Here is a 27,706-nt window from a genome sequence, read left to right on the forward strand (position 1 = left end):
TGTACAGTATTATATAAGTTACAGGTGTACAAAAGTGATTCACAATTTTTAAAGGTTATACCCCATTTATAGTTATTATAAAATATTAGCTATATTCCAGGTGTTGCACAATATATCCTTCTTGTTTTTTAAAATTCAAGCATTATTCATTGCAGCACTATTTACAATAGCCAGGACATGGAAGCAACCTAAGTGTTCATTGACAGATGAATGGATAAAGAAGATGTGGCATATATATACAATGGAATATTACTCAGCCATAAAAAGAAATGAAATTGAGTTATCTGAAGTGAGGTGGATGGACCTAGAGTCTGTCATACAGAGTGAAGTAAGTACGAAAGAGAAAAGCAAATACCATATGCTAACACATATATATGGAATCTAAAAAAAAAAAAAAAAGGTTCTGAAGAACCTAGGGGCAGGACAGAAAGACGCAGATGTAGAGAATGGACTTGAGGACACGGGGAGGGGGAAGGGTAAGCTGGGACAAAGTGAGAGAGTGGCATGGACATATATACACTACCAAATGTAAAATAGCTAGTGGGAAGCAGCTGCATGGCACAGGGAGATCAGCTCAGTGCTTTGCGACCTGGAGGGGTGGGATAAGGAAGGTGGGAGGGAGACGCAAGAGGGAGGGGATATGGGGATAAATGTATACGTATAGCTGATTCACCTTGTTATACAGCAGCAAATAACACAACAGTGTAAAGCAATTATACTCCAATAAAGATGTTAAAAAAAGAAAAGAAAAAAAATTCAAGCATTAAAAGATACAAACATGAATAGCTTAGAAATGTGAAAGTTCCCTCATAATCCAAACCTCTGCTGATAATCACTGACAGCCATTTAGTAGTTTTCCTCTTTGCTAGTCTAAAAGAGCTAAATAGTATCTCCAGTTTTCCTTAATTATCCTTGAACCATTTTTGATACCAATTACTGTATTAGTCAAAGCCCCCACAGGAAAGAAATAGCATACTTGAGGGGTTTAACTGAAGAGGATTTAATGACGGAGATATTTTAAGAGGGATGATGTATTAGTTAGGGTTCTCCAGAGAGAGAGAGAGAGAGAGAGAGAGAGAGAAAGAGAGGGCAAATATACAACCCTAAGTAATACATCATCCCTCTTAAAATATGAGAGAGAGAGAGAGAGAGATTTTATTACAAGGAATTGGCTCACATGATTATGAAGCCTGGCAAATCCAAAATCTGTAGACCCAATATCCCAGTTTGAGTCTGAAGGTCAGGAGCTGCTGTAAAATGAGGAAGAGATGATCTTCTAGTTCGAAGACCTTTGGCAGGAGAATTCTCTTACCTGGGGAACAGGGTCAGCCTTCTATTCCATTCAGGCCTTCAGCTGGTTGGATAAGGCTCACCCACATTATAGAGGGAGTCTGCATTACTCAGTCTACTGATTAAACATTAATTTCATTCCAAAACACCTTCACAAAAAGAGCCGGTGTAATGGTTAACCAAATATCTAGCCATTCTGTGGCCCAGTCAAGTTGAAGCACATTAACCATCACAGATGAGTAAAGTTAAGGGAACTGAAAAGAGATGGTGAATACCCAGAGATCAGCTGCAGCAGAAATGTGTTATCAGCATTTGGCCTACAGGGACGATGAGGAAGAACTGATGGCATCAGACTCTGGTGATGGCCATAGCCATGGAAGAGGCCATTTGATATTAGTGGTGGTGACAGAGAAACAAAAGCTCTTCCAGAATCACTCTTGTCAAAACAGGAGTCAGTGGAATGCATACCTTGACCTCTCTCTTCTTTCCTTTCCAATCTCTTGCGGATGGTCCACCCATACATTAATCCAACCTAGAAAGAAGTCAGAGGGTAGAAGAACCTGTGTGAAGCATTCAATAGAGGTCAACCTCTATTGAAAAAAAAAGAGTGAAAATGGAGATGAGGTGCAGAAGCAAAGAATAACCAGAACATAGGTCTTTCTCTGGTACAAGTGTATGTTTACAATAAATTCATAGAAGTGGACTTACTGGGTCAAAGGGCAGAGGCATTTATAATTTTTATAGATTTTCTAATCTCCCCACCACTTAGGGATTGTAGCAATTTACATTCCCTCTAGTCCTACATGTCAATGACTTTTATCACACAGCTTGTCCAACCATGTGCTATCAAAAGTTTGGATTTTTGACAATACGGTAGGCGACAAGTGTTGTCTCTGTCTAGTTGTATTATGTATTTCTTTTTTTAATGAATGAATATATCATCTTTTCATATAAGTTTATAAGAACTCATTCAATTTCAAGTGGTAGAAAACTCAGCTTAATCTGGTTTAAGCAACAGAGAAGAAATAAGATTCACATAAAAGTCAGTGAGTATATCTAGAGACATGCCTTGATCCAAGGACTCAAAGGATGTCATCAAACCTGACCTACCCCTCTCTGTCTCTGTCCCTCTGTATCTTTCTCTCTCAGTCTCTTTGTCTCTGTCTCTCTCTCTCTGCACTTTCCCTTTGCTTGGCTCTATTCTCAGACAGTCTCTCCTCTTGTAGTGGCCCCAGGCAGCACCAGGCTTTCATCCTCAAACTCCAAACTCAGCACAAATACCTATGTCTGACTTTCACTGAATTCAGTTGTATTATGTACCTGTCCTTGAGCTATCACTGTGGACAGAGGGATGTCCTGCTCCATTTGCCCAGGCCTGAGTCACAGGACCATACACCCTTCTATCCATGCATGTATCTTTAAAGACACCCATATCAAAATAATGCAGCTATACCAATCACAGTAAAAACTGTACTCATCTTCATCCCAGAAGGAGATGAGATAAACAACCTCAAACTCATAAATAAACTAGTTATTGCTCTAATCCAGAATCTCTAGGTTATGAGTATTCTTCTTGGTCGGGTCCTAATATGGCTTTTTGTAGTCCAGCAAACTGTGATTAAATGACCATAACTCACCATTATACACTTATAGGGAGAGATAATGACAATTGAAATAAAACCTTCCATTTGAAAAAGAGGAAAATGGGAAATTGCCCACAGTGGTCTCTGACCTGGAACACTTTCTAAGACCCCTGACCCTAGAGCGAAGTGAGCTCGTTAGTCATAATGTGGCCACTCCGGAAGGTTCTCTTTTCTCCTTATTTTCCTCGGCCCCATTTGAGGTGGTGACCTTAGGCAAGGATGCCCCTTCTATGGGTTGCATTTGTTTAGCATCTCATTTCCTGAAGGATTAGGTTCGAGGGCCTGGAATGACCTTGGAGATTGAACAATGGCAGGCTACTCTTTGTTGGGTTTAAGGTTTTTCTGGCTGTGAATCTCTCTTAAAACGTTATGAGGCAATAACCCCATAAGGTAAGTATTATTATTCTTATTTCATAAGTGTAAATTCTATTGCTCAGAAATGTGAAGTGGCTTTGCCCAAAGCCATACAGCTGGGGAGTGACAAAGCCAATATTTGTAGCCAGAAGAGTCTACCCTTATCCCTCTATTTCATACTGCTTCCCTGTGTACCTTATATTAAAATAGTTTTGTTTGCAATACCTCTATCATTATTAGCAAAACCTTCATATCTAGAAACTCTAGTGGGAAATTCATTCTCACTGCCCTTCCTCCATGCACTACTAAATTTCTGTCAGTAGGAAGAAAATAATGAAAAACAAAAGAAAAATGGAAAAATTCTCAGTTTGTCCTGTAGATGCCACCCTCATCATAGAACATCTGTTTCCAGCTTTGCAGCACAACTCTCAGAGCTGCAATAGACTCAGACATTCTAGAAGGATTCAAGTTGCATCCAATTTATGCAGTTCAGTGCCAGCATCCATAACCTGTTTTTATTGTTTTGTATGTAGCTCCTGGGTTCTAGTTAGGACTTTTTCAATTTTTAATTCATTTAATTTTTGAACAGGTAATATATTTATAATGGCTCAAAAACAAATAAAAGTGTAAAAAGAATATAGTGGAAAAAACTTCCGTTTCATCAAGTCCATGCCAAAAGTTACCAGTTATTAGTTTATTTTGTACTTCCAGAGTATGTCTTATTCATATACAAGAAAACATATTTTTAAAAAACTACCTTGTTTTATTTTGCATGATAGCACAGTATAACATTTTTTCTCCATCTTGATTATTCCATTAATACTATATCTTGGAAATCTTTTAAATCAACACATAAAATTTTTCTCTCTCTCTCTCTTTTTTAGAGCTTCAGAGTATTCTCACTGTATGGACGCACCTAAGTTTATCCACTCAGGTCTCTAGCGATGAGTATGTAAGTCAGTTCTTTTGCCAGTAAAAATAATGCTAAAATAAGTAGCTTTGCATATAGTTCATTTTGCATGTGTGTGAAGATATCTGAAAGTATTTGAGGATATATGCATTTGCAATGCTTACCGACATTTCCAAATTGCCCTCCACAGGGCTCATACCAGTTTATGCACCTGCCAGCCGTGTATGAAATTGTCTATTTCCCCACAGCTTGGCCAACACAGTGTGTTTTGGATTTTTGCCAATCAATCTGAGAGTGAAAAAAATGGTATCTCAGTTTTACTTTTTGTTTCTTTTATTATAAGTGAGTTTGAGCCTCTTTTGGTTTAAGAGCAATTTAAATGAGTTAGAATCCTTTTGATTGCAAGTGATAGGAAACCCAACTTCCATGGCCTCGGCAAGAAGATGTTTGTTTTCTCATGACTAAAAGTCTGGAGGTAGATGTAGAATTTCCAGTGGGCCTTAATCCAAAGGCATAAATGTTACTGAGGCCTGTGATTTCTCTCTCTCACTCTCTCTTTTTTTCTCTTTCTGTCTTGCTCACTCACTTCCTTCCTTTCCCCCTTCCTCTCCTGCTTCAGTTTCCTTCTGTCTTGACCCTCTCCTCAAACAGGCTCTGATTGCCCCATGCTCACAGACCTGCACTGGACAAGGGATGCAGTGCTCTGACTGGCCAGGCCTGAGTCATGTGACAGAGCCCAAATCCCCCCAAACTAGATGGATTGAGTGAGAGGTGGGGATTCTGGCTGTCCAGTGAAAGGTCAAAGTGGTGTTATGTGGAGAAGAATCGATAGGCACTGGCTGGTGAACGTTGCGGATTTGTGTGGTAATCCACTCCTCTGACAGCTCAACATCCACATACCCTTCTATTCACACACACACACACACACACCCCTTAAAAAACAGCCATGCTGTAATTGTGACGAAGCCGTAATTTCATGCTGTGAAACTTCACTCACCCCCTTCCCAGAGGGAAACCGCACAGCAACTCATGTGGTTATTGCTCCAAGTTCAAGATTTCTGGGTGATGTGCAGTCTTCTTGGTCAGGTCCTGATGTGGCTCCTCCTGGCCCAGCAACCTGTGGTTCCTGTATAACCAAAAGGCACACATGAAAGGACAGAGAAAGAACAGAGTAATAACAACAAAACGCCCATTTAGTAAGGAGGAGAACGGGAAACAGCATAAAGTGGTCTCTGGTCCAGGATGCACAGGACAGGAAGAGCAAGGTGTCCCTGACCTGGAGGTAATGTGAGCTCCTTAGCTAACCTGACTGCTCTGGCCTGTTATCTGGAATCATCACCTTTGTCCTGTATTTCCACAGCCCCTATGAGTTGGAGACTATGGAGGAGGAAGTCCCTTCTGTGGGGTACATAAGCATCTCTCTCCCTGCTGGAATGGGCTTGGGGTGTTTAGGTTTGCCTTAAAGATTAAATAATCACAGGCTGTTGTTTGCCAGATTTTGAGTTCCTCTAGCAAGATATGTCTCCTAAAACACCGTGAGGCTCCTGGGCATATATTGGGAAAAAACTATAATTCAAAAAGATACATGCACTCCTATGTTCATAGCAGCACTGTTTACAATAGCCAAGACATGGAAGCAACCTAAATGTCCATTGACAGATGAATGCATAAAGAAGATGTGGGGGCTTCCCTGGTGGCGCAGTGGTTGAGAGTCCGCCTGCCGATGCAGGGGACACGGGTTCGTGCCCCGGTCCGGGAGGATCCCACGTGCCGCGAAGCGGCTGGGCCCGTGAGCCATGGCCGCGGAGCGGCTGGGCCCGTGAGCCTGCGCGTCCGGAGCCTGTGCTCCGCAGCGGGAGAGGCCACAACAGTGAGAGGCCCGTGTACCGCAAAAAAAAAAAAAAAAAAAAAAAAAAGAAGATGTGGCACATATATACAATGGAATATTACTCAGCCATAAAAAGAATGAAATAATGCTATTTGTAGAATCATGGATGGACCTAGAGATTCTCATACTAAGTGAAGTAAGTCAGAAGGAGAAAGACAAATAACATATGATATCACTTATATGTGGAATCTAAAATAATGGTACAAATGAACTTATCTACAAAACAGAAATAGAGTCACAGATGTAGAGACCAGACTTGTGGTTGCCAAGGGGGAGGGGGGAGGGATGGATTGGGAGTTTGGGATTAGCAGATGCAAACTATTACATATAGAATGGATAAACAACAAGGTCCTACTGTATAGCACAGGGAATGATATACAATATTCTGTAATAAACCATAATGGAAAAGAATATGAAAAAGAATATATATATGTATAATGGAATCACTTTGCTGTGAAAAAATTAATACAATATTGTAAATCAACCGTACTTCAATAAAATAAATTTAAAAAACACCATGAGGCATTAACCTGCGATATATATAGCATATTTCTTGTTTTACAAGACTAAATACTATGGCTCAGAAATGTTAAGTGCTGTTACCAACAGCCATACAGCCGGGGAGGATCAAAGAGTGAGTGACAAACCCACTATCTGTAACCAGCTCTTAAGTCTAAGCTTTCAATATGCTTATATGAAAAATTATGCTCACAATAACTAGCAACTCTGATGAGAAAAATCACCATTCCTGCCCTGTGCCCTGTTAAACTATTCTGATATTCTCCCACCCATCCCCTCCTCCTCCCAGAAAGCACAAAGAAACAAACTGAAATATTCTGTTTTTCCTGTAGGTGCCGCTACTAACCACAGGGTATTTCTTTCCAGCCCTGCAGCCTGATCTCTTAAGGCTGGAAAGAATCAGAAATTCTAGAAGATGGAGTCCAGTCTACATACAATTCAGTCTAAGGACCCCCACTCACGAGTTTAGAGTTCTATAGCTCCAACATATAAGTTAGGGTTCCCTTCTCCTGAAATTATATTTAGTTCATTTTTGAATAGCTTATACATTTGTAGGTTTCAAAAATTTAAATGTACATAAAAATCTTATTTGAAAAAAATCTCCCTCTATCCCTGTCTCTTATCCACCAATTTCCTCTACATAGCATTTATGATGGTATTCTTTTTTTGTCTATTCTTCTAGAGATTTTAATATGTATGCAACTATGAACATAGATTTCTTTCCCCTCCCTTTTTAATGCCAGTTATTCACATTCTTCTGTTCCTTTTTTTTTTCTTTTCTTCTACATAGCTATATATTATGGAGAGATTTCCATTATCAATTCCTAAAGAAATTTATTCCTTTTAAGAGAGAGTCCTCAACTGTGTGGATGAAACTGATTCTCCTTTGAGGAACATTTAGTTTGATTCTTATTGTTTGAATTTCCAAACAATGCTGCACTGAATAACCTTGTCCATGCTTCATTTTGCAGGTGAGGATATGTATCTGTGGGACAAAGTACACAATAGTGTAATTACTGGGTCAAAGATACATGTATTTGCAGTTTAACAAATAGATTTTTACCTTCTTTAGGGATGATTAAACACATTCTCACTAGTAAAATAAAATATTTCCTCACAGTTCAGCCAACATAGTATGTGATCAATTTTAATTTAATTTTTGTCAATATAATTGGTGGAAACCGCTATCTCACTTTAAATTCATAGTTTTATTATGAGTGAGGTTGAGCAACTTTTAATATGCAGCATTAGAAATGATTAGGGGTCTTTCAATTACAAGCAAAACAAAAACAAAAACCCCTCAATCTGGCTTTAGAGAAAGGGATTTATTGTCTTTACAACTGAAAAATCAGGGATAAATCGAGAGTTTCCAGTATGCCTGGACACAAGGATTCAAACGGTGCCCTCACTTGCTTTCTCTCTCTTTCTCTCACTCTTCCCCTCTCTCAATCTCCCTCTCTCCAGTCTCCCTTCCTTTGCTGGCCAGGGAGGCTCGAGGACTGCATTCTCATAGCCTCTTCTGTGGGCTGTATTTATTTAGCAACTAACCTCCTGTTGATGCAGGTTCAGAGGCCTGGGGTTGCCTTAGGCATTGAGCAACCACAGGCCATTTGGAGGGCAGCACTGATATTCCTGAGGTGACACAATTCACTTAAAATATTAGTAAGCAACAATATAACAAGGTCACAATCAGCCACATTTTACAAGTGAAGAAACTATGGCTTTTAAAAGATATAAGTGCCTTTGCCTAAAGCTATGCAGACAGTAAATGATAGGGACAGTATTTATATCCATGTGTATCTGACAGTAAATATACAGTGATTAGTAAACTGCTTTTGTTCAGGAACTCCAAGGGAAAATCAATCACCACCTCCATTCATGCTCGACCACCAACTCTCAGAATAAAAAAAAAAGAAAGAAAAAAACAAATGAAAGGTTCCGTATGTGTCCTGTAGGTGCCACCATTACCATGGGATATCTCTTTTCAGCTGTGTAGCACAGGTCTCTTTAAAGCTGAAATTCTAGAAGGTGGAAGAAAACCTTCTCTTTCAATTTATGCGACTGACATTTCACGCTGGCACCTCACATATAATTTAGAATTCCGGAACTCTGCTGTGTTGTTATTGTACCTTTCTTTCTAAAAAATATGCATTGAAAACATTTGTGAAGAGTTTATGTAGTTCCGAATTTTTTTAAATACAGTAAAATAAAAGGTATACAGTGATAAAATCTCCTTCCCAATCTTGTCTCCTAAATCCCATGTTCCACTGCCCCTTCCCCATGGATAACTACTCCTCTCAGTATTTTTTCTCTTTCCTGAGACATCCATACACATACAAGCAAATATGAAAAGATATTTCCTTTCTCCCGCCTGTTTATATATATTACACAAATGTCTGCACTTAAAATTTTTTTCTTAACATATGTTGAAGATAAGTTTGTATTAGCCCAAAAAGAAATTCCTCATTCTTTTTTTTTTTTTTTGCTGTACGCGGGCCTCTCACTGTTGTGGCCTCTCCCGCTGCGGAGCACAGGCTCCGGACGTGCAGGCTCAGCGGCCATGGCTCACGGGCCCAGCCGCTCCACAGCATGTGGGATCCTCCCGGACCGGGGCACGAACCCGTGTCCCCTGCATCGGCAGGCGGACTCTCAACCACTGCACCACCAGGGAAGCCCTCCTCATTCTTTTTTTACAGCTTCATATATTCGCCTGTTTGGCTGTACCATATTTTTTCATTTATCCAGACCCTATTGGTGGACATTTACGTTGATGTTTTCCTATTACAAACCATGTTGTAGTGAATAAATGTTTCTTCATTGTATACATACAAGTGTAGTTGTAGAATAAATCCTAGAAGTGAAATTGTTGAGCTAAAAGGTAAATGCATTTGTAATTTTGATAAACATTTCCAAATTACCTACCACGTGGATTGTATCATCTAAATACTCCCACCAACAAAGTATGATAATTCCTGTTTCTCCATAAATTGATCAATTACAGGGAATTATCAAGATATTGGACATTTGTAAATCTGATAGGTGAAAACTTGTATGTCTGCGTGGTTGTATTTCCCACATTTTAAGTGAGATTAAGCAGCTTTTCATTTACTGAAAACCCAGTGTATTTAGTCGAGAGTTTTTCACTTACAAGGTTAGAAATCCCAGCTCATGGAAACTGAAGCAAAAGGAAGAAATTCGTTATTCACATAACTGGACATGGATATTCTAGGATTTCGAGATCTCTCTCTCTTTCCCTCTCCCCCAGCCCTACCCCACCCTAGCTCCTCTCTGTCTTAGACAGCCTTCTTTTATGTGGTGACCCCTGGCAGTTTCATACTTATAACCTCACAGCTCCAAGTTTAGCAAAAAGTTCTGGACCAGGGCTTCCCTGGTGGCGCAGTGGTTGAGAGTCCGCCTGCCGATGCAGGGGACACGGGTTCGTGCCCCGGTCTGGGAGGATCCCACGTGCCGCAGAGCAGCTGGGTCTGTGAGCCATGGCCGCTGGGCCTGCGCGTCCGGAGCCTCTGCTCCGCAACGGGAGAGGCCACGGCAGTGGGAGGCCCGCGTACCGCAAAAAAAAAAAAAAGTTCTGGACCAGATCCACTTATTATTAAGTTGAATTGGATTATATGTTCATATTCTTGGGTGTAAAGATTACAGTGTTCTGATGGTCCAGGTCTGAGTCAATTTTTCTTTTTGAGCCAGAGATAGAGTCAAGTTTACTCACACTATATGGATTGAAGTTTAGGGTTAAGGTTCAGAGATTAGGGTTACGCCTATCTTGAGGAAGATTGGAGTTGTACAACAAAAAGGAAAATGAATGAGTACTGAAATGGGTATGCAGCGTGTCCAAACTTATCCTTCTTCCCATATATACATCTTAAGAAATGCTCATATCTACAGAAAAATCTAAAATCACTCATCCCCTTGCTAGAGGAAGGCAACCTAATTTTCACATCTAGGATATCTAGGTCATATGCATTCTTGGTCGGATCTAGGCTTGGCTCCTCCCAAGAATTATAGTAATTTATAGTGAATAATAAATTATAGTAATTTATAGTGAATAATTATATTTACTGTACATAAAATATTATAGCAATTTATAGTAAATCATAACATCAATCACCCTCAAGAAATACCCAGACTATTCACTGACAGAGAAAGGACAATATAATTATGATTAAAAACTCCACTGTAAATGCAGAAAATGGGAAACACAATAGTGATAACTAGAATATTACCCAAATTATGTCTTAGAGTGCCTTAATGAGATAATCTGGCCGTTCTGGTTCTTTCTTCTAGAAAGTTTTTCTTTGTTTGACGTGGTCTTTGTTGAGCTCAGTTCCTGTAGGAGTGAGTTTGGGGGACCTGAGATTGTTTTAGGGGTTGGACATCACTGACCTGTAGCAGGTGCAAGTTTTAAATGCAACACATTTATAAAGATGGTAATATTATCTACAAGCGAGGAAACTAAGGCTTGAAGAGGTTAGGGACTTTTGGCATGAGTGACAAGGAGAGCATCAGAATCCAGGTATATTTTCTTCTTCAGCACACTGCCATCTCCATCTGCTCTCTATAAAGTGGCTTTGTTTGCAGTGCTTACATCAGCAATTATCAAAATTTTATTTCTAGCAACAGCAAAGAGAAACCCCAAGCATATGTTCTAAACTCTTCTCCCTTTAAGCATATGTTCTAAACTCTTCTCCCTTTAAAGGGGGAACAAAGTAACAAAAATTCTCTGTTTGTCCTGTAGGGGCCATCTTAATCAAGGAATATTTCTTTCGGGCACTGCAGCCCTGATCTTTCAGAACTGCAATAGACCAGAAATTCTAGAAAGTGGAAGAAGCCTGATAGGACAATATATATCATCAACAGTTCAGTGCCAGAATCTCTACACACATCCTTGTTCCGATAAATTAGTTACGATGCTATTATCTTCTTTAAAAGGAAGTTACCGAAGTTTTGAATAAGTAATATATTTATATGGCTCCAAAATAAAAAGAATAAAGGAATATTCAGTAAAAAAATTCTCCCTTCTAACCTTGTCCCCCATCTGCTAAATTCCCATGCCTGCTCCTCAAATATGTAATGACTCATTAGGTTCATGCATATCCTTCCAGAGATTTACATATATATGAATATATATTCTTCCTTTTTTACAGAAGCAATAGCATAAAATTAATTGATTGGCAAAACAACGTACCTTAGAAATATAACACGTCAAAATAAAAATTCTAGAATTTTTAAAAACATCTTTATAGTGTTCCACCATATGGATGTGCTATACTTTATTTAACCTCTTGATGGGCTGATTCATATTTCTCAAGAGGTTGATTCATATCTCTTATTGTTACAAACAATATTGTAATGAATATCTTTATCATATGATGTTTTTCAGATGTGAAAATATATTAATAGAATAAATGTCTAGAAGTGGATTTGCTGGGGCAAAAGTTCACACATTTTTAATTGTAACAAATAGTCCCACATTGCCCTTTGTAAACATTGCAAACACCTTATACTTCATCAGTAATGTATAAGGGTACCTACTTCCTCACAGCAGGTCCAACATAGCATGCTATTGAATGCCTGGATTTGTTAATCTTATAGTTGAAAAATGGCATGTCTTTCCATTTCAATTTGTTTCTCTTGTTTTGAGCAAGATTGAACAATCTTTTATAAGTTTTAGAGGCAACTGAAAAAGCCCTAGCTTTTTCGATTGACAGTGTCAGAAAACCAAACCCATTTGGCTAAAAGAAAAAAATGATTTTTTGATAAGTCCATGTAGATATTTCATTTTACCTTTCAGATTTCTGAGGCCTTGCCTCTAGGTAAAGGAGACCTCTGGGAAGCATCTAGGTTCGGTCTACCCCTCAGCCCCTGTGCTAAAGGACAATGATGCCTTCTTGATCTGGGGTTGCTGTTCTCCCAGATATTGATGGTCACCACCAATGGTGTGACTCTGGGGCAAACAGCTTTCATGGAAGTTTGAGAATGAGCTTCATACATGACTCATTCCACTTAGGAGTGGATTTTTCTACCCTTTCCTCTGCTTCTCCTCCACCTGTAGAGGAAATTCCTTGCAGAGTGAATATACTCAGTCCCAGGCTCCAGTTCAAGATGGTTGCTGTAGTCACCTTGCCACCCCAAGATAAGGTTTTCTCTTTATCCTGAACTGAGCATAAGTAGAATCCACTGAAATTTTTCTATTTCATCTGTTCTCTTCCCCAGAATATGGTCTTCCTTTCTTTCTTTCTTTTTGGTCAACCATTTCTGCACTCATCTCTTCCCTCCATCCACATTGTCTTGCATTTCTTTTCAAAATCACAACATACATTTATCATCATGTATATGCTGTTGTATTTATTACACAGAACCATCTCCACTTGCTTGCTTTACTTATCTAGTTCCTATAGCTGCCTGTCCTGGTGACCTATAGTTCATCTTTTGTGTAATTTGAGGAAGCAAAGCACAAGAAAAGCCACACTTTTAAATTCCAAGTCCAAATGGAAAGAGATAAAAACATTCCTGGAGTGTAAGGCTATGCCCACATTGATGCCAAATTAACTATTTAAAAAGAAAACTGGTGTCCCTCCAAGAAATTTATTTCTTTTTTACCAAATTGGTTTAATTGACCAACTGTTTTGCTTTTAGATGAACACAACCTCAGAATGCTGTTTTATAAGCAAGTTAGTGGTCACAGACTAATTAGAAAAAACAGGAAATCCATGACAAGCTAGAAAATACTTCAAAGTACTAGAGGGGTTTGCTTTAAATGGCATATTTATTATAGTCTCTTCACAAATCATCTTTGTTTAGAAGTTGTACATGTTAGTGTGGGAAGAGCATGAGATCTGGAGCCAGCAAACCTGGCTCAAACATAGCCTTGGTCACATTTTTTTTTTTTTCTGTGATGCTTGGTAAATTATCAAACTTCTCCAAGCCTATATATAAAATAATAATCTTTTTCATCCCATAAATATTAATTGAGTCCACCACAGTGTAAGCTCCATGACATTTAGAACATAGAAGGTAGGCAATAATATTTGTTGTAGAGTCAACTATACCCCAGACGTTGTGTAAAAGCCTACATAAACAAGTGTCAATAAAGACACAGTTCCTTGCATCCAGGGAAGTTTAGGAACTATTTGGTCAATCAGCTAAGAAAGCAGGACGTTTTAGTACAACTGGGGGGTGGGCACAGAGTTTAGGAAACTACCAATCCCCTATACCTATACGGCAGCATAAGGGTGGAAAGGAATAATGAGCCGTGAGTTCAGAGAGGTAAGGCAGGGGTATATCATGAAGGATCTGGAGGTCCAGGCAAAGACATTTGGCTTCCATGCCAAAGCAAAGGGATGGAACCCTTAGAACCCCTGAAGGGTTCTAAGCAAAGAGGTGTCATGATTGGGTGTGTGTTTTAAAATGTTCACTCCAGCTGCTTTGCAGAGAAGGATTGGAAGGGGGCAAGACTCCGTAGAGAAACCAGTATAGGCAAGAAATAATAGTAGCTTTAACCAGGAAATGGCAGTGGAGATGGAGAGAAGTGAATGAAGGTGAGAGACATTAAAATGTAGAAATTAAGTGTTAACAATTGATTATATAGAGTCACTAAGAGAATGAGGGGAAGAGGGGAGGAAGCTGAAATTTCTAACTCTTATAACTATTCACACAGATAGTAAACACAGGAAGAGGAACAAGAATACTTAGGGGAGGGTGAAGAAATAATTAAAATTGCATGCAATAATCATGAGTTGTCAATGGCATATCTATTGGAGCTGTCCAATTGGCTGTAACATATATGGGTCTGAAGTTCAAGAGAGAGGTCTAGAAGATATCAGTTTGAAAGTCATCAGTATGTAGATGCTTACTGAAACTAGGAGCAGATGAGATTGGTCTGGGTGAACGTGCAAAGCAGAAAATAAGAGTTTAGAGTCTACAATGGCCTTAGGCCCAGCAGTACTGAAGGCAGTGTCTATGAACCATGGCTGCATGCTAGAGTCACTAGGAAGCTTATAAAGAATCGTGATGCCAGGACCCCACGCCACACCAATTAAATCAGAATCTCTGGCCTAGGCACCACATTCTTTCAAAACTTCCCAGGTGATTGCAATATACAGCCATGGTTGAGAGCTATGATTTAAGGAATAAATAGAGGCAGAGGAGAGTTTGGATAAAAACCCAGGTGATATGGTGTCACGGAAGTCCAAAGGAGAGAGTATTTGAAAGAAGAGGAGCGGTCAACAGTGTTATATGCCTCGAGGAGCAGCAAAAACTAATCACTTGAACACCATTAGGAAGGAAGGAGGATTTGCAGATTGCAGTAGAATATTAGTTAGGACTATGATGCTAAAACCCTCCCAAGAGCATTGGCTTAAATAAGACAGAAGTATATTTTTCATTCAAGTCTAAGAAGTTGGGGATAGTTCAGTCCAGAATGGCTTCCATTGTTTCAATTCCCCAGAGCATTCTATCTTGTTCTTATGTCATGTATGTTTCCATTCCCAAATTTATCTCATGGTCTATGTCAGCTGCCAGTGTCTCAGCCATTTCATCCACATTCTATCAGCAGGAAGGAAGGGCAGGACAGGAATAAAGATGTAGACATAGAGAATGGACTTGAGGACACAGGGAGGGGGAAGGATAAGCTGGGATGAAGTGAGAGAGTGGCATGGACATATATACACTACCAAAGGTAAAACAGATAGCTAGTGGGAAGCAGCCACATAGCACAGGGAGATGAGCTCGGTGCTTTGTGACCACCTAGAAGGGTGGGATAGGGAGGGTGGGAGGGAGACACAAGAGGGAGGAGATATGGGGATATATGTATATGTATAGCTGATTCACTTTATTATAAGGAAGAAACTAACACACCATTGTAAAGCAATTATACTCCAATAACGATGTTAAAAAAATCTAAAAAAAAAAATAAGAAAGGTATACTGTCTCTTTAGAACATTTCTCCAAAGATACACATATCACTTCCATTAGCATCCATCGTTCAGAATCTAAAGTCATGGACACACAGAACTGCAAGAGAAGCTGGGGAAAATAGTCTTTAGGCAGTCAAGTGCCCAGCTAAATTGTGTAGTATAGAGATAACTGCTCCCTTACTCTATATAATGCTTTCCAACTTTGCCATGCCTATACATAATCCAAGGTGCTTGCTACAGACAGATTTTACCTACTTTCAGAGACTCCAGGTCAATATATTTAAAGGCAAGGTCCATATATTTTTTAAGCATTCTAGATGATTCTGATGCAGTTGGTCCATAGACAACACTGAGAAATAATGTCCATCTAAGCCTGTTTGCAATTGACATCCCTGCTGCCTTTGCTATTCTACTTGGTATACCTGGAATTCCTCTTTTCACCAATCGTTGACTTAAAATCCCAGTCTAATACCAATTTTTCTAAGAATTCTTAGCTATCAAATTTACTCCATAATTAATGTACTTCTTCAGCATTTTGGTAGAGATGCCTACACAATTAAATGCACAGTGGTACCCTGTGCTTCCTCGTTATGTCATGTGAAATTACATTCCCCAGTCTCCCATCACCACTTTAGACTGCAATCTCCCTAAGCATAGGGACACTGACTCTGACCAGAGCACTCTTTGATGCTGGAAGGTGCCCAGTAACTGTATGAATAAACAAATAGATGAACAAATATGAAAATGTACAGACTCAAAAAACAGAAAAATTGATGGGGTTACCGAAAACAAGCAGTGTAATGGAAAATAAAGATGTGAGAAACAGAATAAAGTAAAGAAAAAAACCAGGTTTAGCAGGAGGAGAATCATTAGAGCCTGGAAGCAATGTGGGTGATTTAATCATAAATAGTTTTAAGAAGCATGGGAAAAGGAGTCTACCGGCAACGTGAAATAGACTCTTAAGTACCTGACAAACCTGAGAAAAATAGGTAGTGAGAAAATCAATGCATCGAAACCCAACAAAGCTTCAATGTACCATCCCTTTTGAATCACTTGGAAGGAAAATTTTGTGTTTAGTACATCCTCTTTCTTCATATTTGGACTTTTAAATAGGGTATTTGGATTCACAGACTGTACTCAGCTCAGATCGTCTCTCCTTCCAGCACACTGCTGTACTTTTTAAATGACACCAGGCTTCCAAGCAAGATTGATTGTAAACCTGAAAAGGTTATATGTGATGTAATGAATACACATGCTACTCCCTCAAGTGCATCTCTGGAACGATACATATCCAGGATACTGTATGTTCTCATAGTGTAGAAAAGATTGGGAAGAGATCTTGCAGGCAAGTACCAAAAGAAAATTTCCTATTATGCTCACTTAATAAACTGCTCTATCTTGAATTCATTCACTCAATGAATACACAGTAATTAAAAACTGACTATTTTTGGCATTCCATAAATGTCTGTGGATGAATGGGTAGATGAATGGATATAATGTGCCAATCAAAGTTCAAGGTGCTATGAGAATAAAATAACTCAAACATGGGATCTGCTCTTAATAGAGACTGCAGTCGAGTAAGGGAATCGAGACATCAATAACCCCTTTTGAGAAAATGTGGTAAGTGCCACCCCAGAGGTATACATTTTACTATGAGAATACATAATCCAAAGGAAGAAGAGATTGTTTCCAAGTGGAGTGCTAGCAAAGAACTTTTGCAAGAAGTTGTGTTTAAGCTGAACCTTGAAAAATCTAGATGTGCAGATTTTGGGAAAAGATATTCGGGGCAAAGAAAGAATATGAGATGGACTGTGTTGATGTGTGGAAGATGGAGAAGAGTTTAGTTTGGACAAGATCTGAAGTTTATGAAGGACAATATTGGGCAACAATGTTGAAAAAGTACATTGAGAGTCTGCATGGAGGTCTTTAAAGTTTTTGATGACTTAGCACAGGATAGTTAATTACTAATATTTATTGAATGCTTACTATAGGCTAGGCACATTGTAATTACATAAATTATCTTAATTAAGGTTCACAATAACCTCCTTTGTAGGTTCATGAGGTCCTTCTTATCAAAATATAATTGATGCTGGGAAAAACCAGTTAAAAGATCTCAGTTGAAGTGGAATTTATGATTTCATGGCAAATTACAGGGGGGAAATGATTAGAATATTATCTTTAAAAATGATTAACATTATGACAAACGTTTAGTTATCTTTCGTCAACAACACATATATATTATAACTGTAAGTTTGCACTAATTCTTAAAACTAAGGAAGAATAATTCAAATGGGTTTTTTGGGGGAAAGGCATATTTTTCCAAGAAAATTACATGATTGCATAATACAATATTCTTCACTTTATATTTATATTTCAGCATGATTGTAAAGAGGGTTGATTTTGCAAAATTATTTTAGTTTTTCACGAATTTCCTCAGAACTTTGATATCAAAATTATTCTTCTTTGAAATACCTATCATATTATTGTTCTGGTTAATTTTTTTTTCCCCCCATGGAGGGTTAACATGTTTTTAACTCTGCCAATTATTTGTCTGTGGCTTTGTGTGTAATTCAAATATTTTTCCACTTTTATTGACATCATGAATCTTGCATCATTTGTACCATTTGCATTTTGATTTTACAGTCATTTGCATTATGATTCCTAATGGTTATTACCGTTATCTGAAAATGCAGACGTTTTGTACACTCAGTGAGAGTCTGACCTACATTGATGGGAAGGGCCAAAGTGCTTGAGTGGGAGGTCAGTTGAAGAGGTAACTCATTAGTCAATACTTTCATATTATGACACATTTTATTTTCCTATAAAATCTTGGATAATAAATACCAGGATGATGAGAGCTTCGTATGTTTTATGATTCCTATTTTACAAATGAGAAAACTGAGGCCAATGGAAGTCAGTGTGCCCATAGCCACATAGCTCATAAATGATAGAACCAGAATTTGAAGGCAGTCTAACTTGAGTGTTTAACCATTGAGTAGTGTAGGTATGGGTCAAGTGCCTTTAGTTGTCAATTAGGGGTAAGTCACTACCACACATTTACAAAGAATGGAAAGCTCATCTTTCCTGTGTTGCCTGCTGACTTGTGTTTTTTCCCCTACGTTCTAAAATTATTTTCAGTCTTTTCCCCTTAATATATGCAATTAATGAGTTAAATATAATGCAATTATATGAGTTAAATATAATATATGAGTTAAATATAAAAATATAATGCAATTAATGAGTTAAACATATAAATATATGCAATTAATGAGTTAAAAGACTGTGTTAGCCCCAACACACAAGTTTTGACATAACAGTCTCTTCATTGACCCATAAATTATTTAGAAGTACATTTTAAAATTTCTAAACAGAGAAGGATGACTGTCTTTTGGCTATTTGTTTTTCATTTTACTGCACTGAGATTTAAAATATCTGCATGATGTAGAAATCTAGAAATCTAGATCCACTGGTGTTTGTTAAGACTTGTTTTGAAACCATTATGTGGTCGATTTTTGTAAATTATTATGTATAAGTGTTTAAAAAGAATGTGTGTTCTTCTACTGGGCATATACCCAGAGAAAACCATAATTCAAAAAAACACATGCACCCCAATGTTCATTGCAGCACTACTTACAATAGCCAGGTCATGGAAGCAACCTAAATGCCCTTTGACAGACGAATGGATAAAGAAGATGTGGTACATATATACAATGGAATATTACTCAGCCATTAAAAGGAACGAAATTGGGTCATATGTAGAGACGTGGATGAATCTAGAGACTGTCATACAGAATGAAGTAAGTCAGAAAGAGAAAAACAAATATCGTATATTAACGCATATATGTGGAACCTAGAAAAATGGTACAGATGAACTGGTTTGCAGGGCAGAAACTGAGACACAGATGTAGAGGACAAACGTATGGACACCAAGGGGGGAAGCGGTGGGGGTGGGGTGGGGGTGTGATGAATTGGGCGATTGGGATTGACGTGTATACACTGATGTGTATAAAATTGATGACTAAGAAGAACCTGCTGTATAAATAAAATAAAATTCAAAAAAAAAAAAGAATGTGTGTTCTTTAACTGTTGGATATAGAATTCTATATAAGTATATTAGATGGAACTTGTTAAATTTCTTGAAACACATTCTAAATCTTTACAATTTTTTATTTGCTTGATTTATGAATTACAGAAATAATTGCATTAAAGTCTTACAATATGATTATGTATTTGTCAACTTTTTGTTGTAATTTTGTCAATTATTTTTATTATTTTAGGGTTATTTTTAAGTTAAGAATTTTTGTATCTTCTTGGTGTTTTTGTTCCTTATCACTATATAGTGTGCTTTTTTCCCTGATATATACATTTTAAATTTTACTTAAAAACTATTTTGTCAGATATGTTACAGTGATACCAGCTTTCTTTTGGTTAGCATTTTCCTAGAATGACTTTTCCTAATTTCAGCTTTTTTATGTCATATTTTAACTGCATCTCTTACAAGCAGTGGAGCTGATTTTTTAAAAACCCACTCTTTCTTTTAACAAGTGAATTTAATTTATTTACATTTATTATGATTATGGATATACATGGATTGATTTCTTCCACCATATGCATTCTATTTAGCACATTTTTTTGTTTCTTCTTATCCTTTTCAGGAGTCTACTTAATTGATAGTTTTCTTTGTCACTGCCTCTGATTTAAAAGTTATACATTCTATTTCTCATCCTTTAGTGATATCTTTAAACTATTAACATGAATTATTTACATAGCAATATCTAAACGCAGTCAATATTTACTCTCTTCTGAAAATTAAAAGGGTCTTAGAATGCTTTAACTTCAAACTTGGGGGGGTTGCATTCTATAGTTTTCTAGTATTTCTGTTTTGCTTTGTTTTTATATCCTTAAATTTGTCACTATTGTCATTGCTGATGCTTAGATATATCCACATGTTCATGAATGTAATTTTCATTACTGTTTCTTTTATCCCACTGCTTCTGCATGAACTCAATTGATTTCTTTATAAAGTATATAATTTAGTAGTTCTTTTTAGCAAGGTCTGTAAGTGATAAAATTTTCTAGTTCTTTGCTTGAAATAGATTCTCAAATAACAATTTAGCTGAGTATACAAATATAAGTTGATAGTTACTTTCCCTTAACACTTTGAATGTATTATTCCACTGTTTTCTGACCTGTATTTTTGCTATTGACACATTTTTGTTTTTGTGTAATTTTTGTGCCTTTGTTGGTTAAGTGTCTCTTGTTTGTTGCTGCTTTTAAGATTTTAGGTTCTACAGCTACACTGTAATGTATTTAGGTGTAGATTTCTTTTTTTTTTATTGTTTTTGGAAATCATGTGGTTCTTGATTCTATGGATTCATGTATTTCTTCATTTCTGGAAAATTCTCACAGCCTTTCAAGAGTGCTTCTTCCCCCTTTTTCCTATTCTGTCCTTCTGGAACTCCTAATAGGTGTACGGGGACCTTCTATTTCTACCTTCCATGTTTCTTAAATCTGAATCTGTTTCCTTTTCCATCTCATAATTTCCCAGTGCTACATTCTATTTGAGATCTTAGTTAGAGCTGCCAGTTCACCAGTCTTCAAATATCTAATCTACTGTTCACTCATCAGTTTTAAATAAAATTATCTATGTTTTTCTTTCTTATTCTTTTATCTAATGTATCTATTTTTTCATATTTGCTTGTTCCTTAGAGTTTCAATTCTTTCATGTCTTAATCATTTTAAACATAATTTATATTCTGCTTCAGATTATCATTCTATTATCTCAAGTTTTGGGGTGATAATTCTGCTGTTTTTGCTCACTCTCACTCATAGTGAATGTTTTCCTTGTGTGGGCTGTAGTTTTTTTATCATGAGCTCTCTTCTTCAGCATGACTATTTTTTCCTATGAGAACTCTGTATGACCTGTATTGTGGGAGTGTTTCTTTAGAGTGTTTGGTTTGGGGCAGGAACTTGGGGTACTTTTGGCCTAGGGCCAGTTTTATATTAATTCCTCAACCTGGGGTGAGAGTTTAACCTTCTTGCATAGGCTAAGTTCAAACTCTAAATCTATTTGAGGCACAGGTTTGATCAGAGGTAACGCTTCTGTTTTGATTTCTCTACCCAGAATCAAAGTGGAAACATATATGAATGTATCTATTGTCTCCCTTTGCTAGGGAACAAATATATTTCTTAGTCCACCCTTTCACTTATGATGCAGTCTTTTCAGGATATCAGCTTTATGTGGGAAGTAGTTCCAACTTTCTTTCTTATTTGATCCCTGTATTAGTCTACTCAGGCTGCCATAGACTGGGGGGCTTAAACAGCAGAAATTTACTTTCTCAGAGTTGGGGAGATTGGAAGTACAAGATCAGGGTGTCAGCATGATGAGGTTCTGGTGAGAGTTCCCTTCCTGGCTTACAGATGGCTACCTTCTTGCTGTGTCCTCATATGGCAGAGTAGGGGGTGGGGTGGGGGGAGGGAGGGGGGGAGAGAGAGAGAGAGAGAGAGAGAGAGAGAGAGGCAGTGAGCTAGCTCTCTGACGTCTCTCCTTAAAAGGACACTAATCTGGGCTTCCCTGGTGGCGCAGTGGTTGAGAGTCCACCTGCCGATGCAGGGGACACGGGTTCGTGCCCCGGTCCGGGAAGATCCCACATGCCGCGGAGCGGCTAGGCCCATGAGCCATGGCCACTGAGCCTGCACCTGCACGTCCGGAGCCTGTGCTCCGCAACGGGAGAGGCCACAGCAGTGAGAGGCCCGTGTACTGCAAAACAAAACGAAACAAAACAAACAAACAAAAAAGGACACTAATCTGATCAAACTAAGGCCCTACCCTCCTGACCTCATCTAACCATAAATATCTCCAAATACCCCATCTCCAAATACCATCATATTGGGGGATAAGCCTTCAACATATGAATTTCAGGGGGACACAAACATTCAGCCTGAAACAGGCCCAATCCTTTGTCTACTGTCCTCTTGTGTATATTAAAGCCAGACTTCTAGTTTACCAAGAGCAAGGTCCTCACTCACCCCACACCCTGCTGCAGCATCAGCTCACAGCAGCAGCTTAGTGCTCTAGTCTTCTGTCTCCACTACATTTCTGGAACCTAGGGACTTCATTTCTTTCTTTGAGTCAACTATCCAACATGTCTAGGATTTTTCAGGTCTTCTAGTGTTGTCTTATTGCCAGAAGCAGAAGTCTCTCACACCCAGCTTTTTCCTTTCATTTATGTGATCTAAACAAGTCATCTGAATTTCCATTCCTTTCCTATTAAAAAAGGATGATGTACACAAGTATAATTTTCATTCATCTCATACAGTAATTCTGAGAAAGAGCAATTAGAGATAGAAATATGTTGCCAATTAAAAATGTTAGATATAGCAAAAGCAAATAGAGATTCTCTAATAATGCATTTTAATTATAATGCATTGATATTAAACTTTTTATTTGAGGATATTAAAGTATATTATAACTACATTATAATTCCTTGAAGAGACCATGAATGTTTCCAACCCAGCAATCACAGAACAATGAAGGACCATTTGAGATTTGATTGTAAATTTAGTATCATTGGCTCCCTCTTTAAAGATTATAGGTACAATTTCTAGAATGTTATCCTATTGCTACAGAGAAGGGCATTTTTCTCAGGACATGAGTTGAACAATTATAGTGGTTTATTTCAAAGAGGGCTCCTACAGGGCGAACAGTTCTGGGAAAAGTGAGGAGTTAAATATAAAAATGATCTTGGTGGGAGGCAGTATAAACATTGGTACTCGAGGGCCTTGGAGTCTATTGTCTTGCTATATCCCAATGGCTCTGGGACAGATCATATTCTCCTGTGCCTTCATTTTTTCCTCTAGAAATAAAGAAAAACAAGACTCATTGAAAAAATTATTTGTTATTAACCATGAGGTCAAACCTAGCATGGTTAGTACCTGGAGAGGAAGGAGAATGGGGAAACTGAGCTGGCCTTCTTCATGATTTACAAAGGCAGAGTCCGTCTGGGAGTTTAGATCCATGGTTAGGTAAATAAGAACAGGGCTAATATCATGGAATCAAACTGGCTTCTACGGTATCCTCCAGCACAGGAGTTAGTTCAAACGCAAGCCAGACCTTCCTTTGGAAACAAGTAAGGCTCAACATTAAGGACTGGTTCCCAAAACTGTCTGGGAAAGGAGCTGATACTAAATCGTAATGCCAGCTTATGAAATCCCTCAGGCATTCTCCCTGCTGGTTTTTAAGGGAGAATGCTCCATTCTAAACACATAGGGGTGATATTCAGTCAATTATAAGGCCGTATCAGTTGCGAAAGTATAGAGACTTCTACGCTAGTTGGTAAAAAGCAACTGTCCTGAGTGTCCAGAGTTCCCTGGTCACTTAGGCCCATTTTAGTTTCCCCGCACCTTGTAACCCACGTCTCTCTCTGCAATAGATCTGCTCCTGGCACAGCAGCCCCAGAGTCCTACGCAAGCACTAGAGCCAGAGTCTGCTCTGATAAGATGGTGCTGTATTGCTGATAAAATGTTTTGCCTGTTGTCCTAGCCTAAGCCTGTAGGCCTGAACTGCACCAGAGCCTCCAGGTTCCAACCTTTAGTGCTTCCAATGTATGTATCTGAACAATCTGACTTCATGGGCATTCCAGATTTTTGGCTTAATGGCCTGTTTGACTTCCTATCTTCCTGACCATTACTGCATGTTCTCAATACCAGTGGATCCTAGAGTTTTAGATTTGACACGTTAAATAAACAAATATCAATGTTTAACTATTTTGCAGACCGATATAATCCAATCCACTCTTTATTTTGCCAAGTAAAGACCATTAATTTTTTAAAAATCATCTTCTGCTACCATTATGCTATGTAAGAGCAGAAGGACACAAATTCAGAATAAACCCCCTAAATAATTTATCCTATGAAAAACTCACTATATTGTCTTTCTCTTTCTCATTTTACCAAAGACTAGTGATAAATTAACCACGGACGGGTAGTGATCAGTGATATTTGCAAACCTGCACTATACTCCCTATACTAATGTTTCCAAGCTTAGCCCTAATGCAGCTCACCTGATTCACTTGTTTTACTTGCTCCGGTCTGGTCTGGTGTTCCAGACCCTGGACTGCACCCTGATTCTAAAAACTGAAGTATAAAATGAAGACAGTCTTAGCATTGGTTAAGTCCAATCACTTCTTCCCACACTACTGGGGATGAACAGGAGCGCTACAATTCTAACATTTAATCTGGTTCTCTGTCCTCAGGCTGGACAGAGTCCAATATTTTATAGCTTGTCCTTTTCTCCTTTCCATATAACACACTGGCATTGTATATTTATTTACATGTGTACTATCCAGTAATATTGGTGCTTTCCTGGTAACATGAATTACTTCATTAACACTATGCAAATCTGTAGTCAGGGCTTGATACCAGGCAAAATAGTCAATACCTATCCTATAGAAAATAGTTCTCTGGCTTTGAATAAAGAGTACCTCTAAGGACCTTTCATCTATATACCCAACAACATCAAAGAATGAGTGCTTCAAATGCATATTATAAAACTACAGAAAAAGAGTTTTATCTGACACTTGATAATTTTACTAAACTATGGGTGGAGGAAAGAAAAGGCTTCAGTAGCAAAACAGAAAGACATAATTGATTACACTATTAGGAAGTTGTTACAACATGAAACAAACATCATAAGATCATAAGAAGACTCAGCTAATAATGTATTTCTGACATCAATAAAATTAGTTGTTTTTCATCAATGTTGTGAAATTTCTGATTTGTTTTAGCCTTGCGTATTATTCTATTATGGCATGATGATTCTCATTATGTTTCCCTAAGTCCTATCAACAGATAGAGTCTAGACTCTATCTCTATATATTTAGTCAAAATAGTCAGGCTTCATCTGTTTTCAGAACAGTTAATGTATTTGGCTTATTACTCTGAAAACACTGAGTACAATTTAGCTCCCTAAAAACGTATCCAGCATTAGCTTATGTAAGAAGCATTAAGGTCCACTGTGTGATGATTTTATTCTTTTCCTACGGCAGTGAGTCAGGAAATAATAGCTATTATTTTTGATCACTTATAATGTACCAGACACCGTGTTCACCTTTCATATACATTATTCACTTAGTTCTCACAACAAATTATTATTCCCATTGTATACGTTTAGAAGCTCACCTAGAGTCATGCATTTAGGAAGTGGCAGATGCAGGACAGTCTGATTTCAAAGCCTGAAGTCTTAACCACCATATTATAAAAAGTACTTGATTCCATAGACTCAAACTTTATGTCTGATGTTTGTATAGACCACATACAGTTATGTCCTCAAAGAGATGGAACCTAGTGTTTCCAACCCTGACATAAGGCTACTTTGGACATGAAGATGGCATTCATTTTTATTTATTTCTCCAGGAGGGTTATTCCCGTGATCAACATCCTTGAATGAATCTTCACTGATCTTGGATAAAAATTCCAACATCTATGAGTTCCTGGACACTTGGCCTCTCCTCCATTCCAGGCTCCTTTACTTACTTGGTTCAACTACTCTGGCCTTCCACGGTCCCTCCAACACTCCACACCATTTCCTTTCTCAGGGCTTTCTCCTATCTTCCCTCTGACTCAGACATTCTCTCTGCTCCTACTCATACCTCCAGCCTTAGTTAAATGTCATTTCCAAAGAAGCCCTTCTGGACTTTACAGCTTACATCAGGTTCTCCTGTACTGTTTTCCCATAAGACCCTTTGTAGTCATCATCACAGGTTATAAATGTATCCTTAATTTTGTGATTATTACTTTTTCATTATTTTCTGTTATTTTTTGTAGTTTTATTGAGATATAATAGGCACATATCACTGTATAAGTTTAAGGTGTACAACATAATGATGTGTCTTACATACATCATGAAATGATGACCACAATAGGTTTAATGAACATCCATCATCTCATAGAGATACAACATTAAAGAAATAGAAAAATATTTTTTCCTTATGATGAGAACTCTTAGGATTTACTCTCTTAACAGCTTTCACACATAACGTACAACAGTCCTAATTATGTTTATCATGTCGTACATTATATCCCTAGTACTTACTTATCTTATAACTGGAAGTTTGTACCTTTTGACTACCTTCATCTAATTTCCCCCTCTCCCACTAAAATGTAAGATTCAGTAATATCAGAGGCTGTGTTGGTCTTGCTCACTGTCATCCAGCCCCTGAATCCTGCCCCCCTACTTGTTGCTAGGGATTATTGATTGAATAAATGAATTAATAAATGAGTGAAAGATTAGTGATGGATTTATGTACTTCCATTGTATTTTTTTTTTTTGCGGTTCGCGGGCCTCTAACTGCTGTGGCCTCTCCTGCTGCAGAGCACAGGCTCCGGATGCGCAGGCCCAGCGGCCATGGCTCACCGGCCCAGCCGCTCCATGGCATGTGGGATCCCCCCGGACCGGGGCACGAACCCGTGTCTCCTGCATCAGCAGGCAGACTCTCAACCACTGCGCCACAAGGGAAGCCCTCCATTGTCTTTTTAAGCAGATACAAGCTAAGGTTAGTCTGTATCCATGGAACTGAGCAAAGCTGTATGGTTCCATGTGCTTGAGTCTATGCTTTTTGCTCTGGCACTAGACTGAACATTTTAGTTCATTCCTGGGCCATTTCTCTGAAACTGCTTTGCAAGAAAACAAAAATAAGCAGAGGACTAACTATTCTCAGAAAGTTTCTGTAGTGCTACGAGCATGATGGAAGAGGAAAGAGAGGAGACTCTGCTTTATATTTTTAGAGATGGAAACCAGAAATGTCACATTTCTTCAATACTGATCACAATGGTTAAAGAAAACATATAAAAAGCTAATTGTTAAGGTGGCGATGAAGAAGATATGTTTTTAAATCCTGAGACTAATTTCTTCATCATTGCAAATAGCCAAAATAAAATATGTATATGTAGGAATAAATAACTATATATAGGATTATAGAATCAACAGCATTTTTAGAGAATCTGATAGGAACAAAAGGAAATTGGTGGCTTTGAGGTAATTCATTATTAATGCTGAAATCTATAAGCTTTGAACATTTTCTATGCCTATTAAACATTAACTGTTATTTTACAGGTATAACTGGGTTGAAAAGGAGCAGAATGAAGGGAGAAATACTCTGTTCAAATCTGT

At 38.1% G+C, this 27,706-nt stretch overlaps 1 protein-coding gene across 8 annotated transcripts in view; it reads right to left on the minus strand.

The window, feature by feature from the left end:
• DYNC1I1 (dynein cytoplasmic 1 intermediate chain 1) overlaps positions 1–27,706 on the minus strand; it is a 526,791-nt gene that overhangs the window by 389,599 nt on the left and 109,486 nt on the right. For all 8 annotated transcript variants that reach the window (XM_060020483.1, XM_060020482.1, XM_060020487.1 and 5 more), the window contains 2 exons: positions 5,195–5,323; positions 1,759–1,822 (listed from right to left, as the gene is read on the minus strand). In XM_060020483.1, coding sequence (XP_059876466.1) covers positions 1,759–1,813 — 55 coding nt within the window. In that variant the 5' untranslated portion in view covers positions 1,814–1,822; positions 5,195–5,323. The remainder of the gene's footprint in view (positions 1–1,758; positions 1,823–5,194; positions 5,324–27,706) is intronic.

The sequence above is a fragment of the Delphinus delphis genome, chromosome 9, assembly GCF_949987515.2.
Source record: "Delphinus delphis chromosome 9, mDelDel1.2, whole genome shotgun sequence".
NCBI lineage: Eukaryota > Metazoa > Chordata > Mammalia > Artiodactyla > Delphinidae > Delphinus > Delphinus delphis.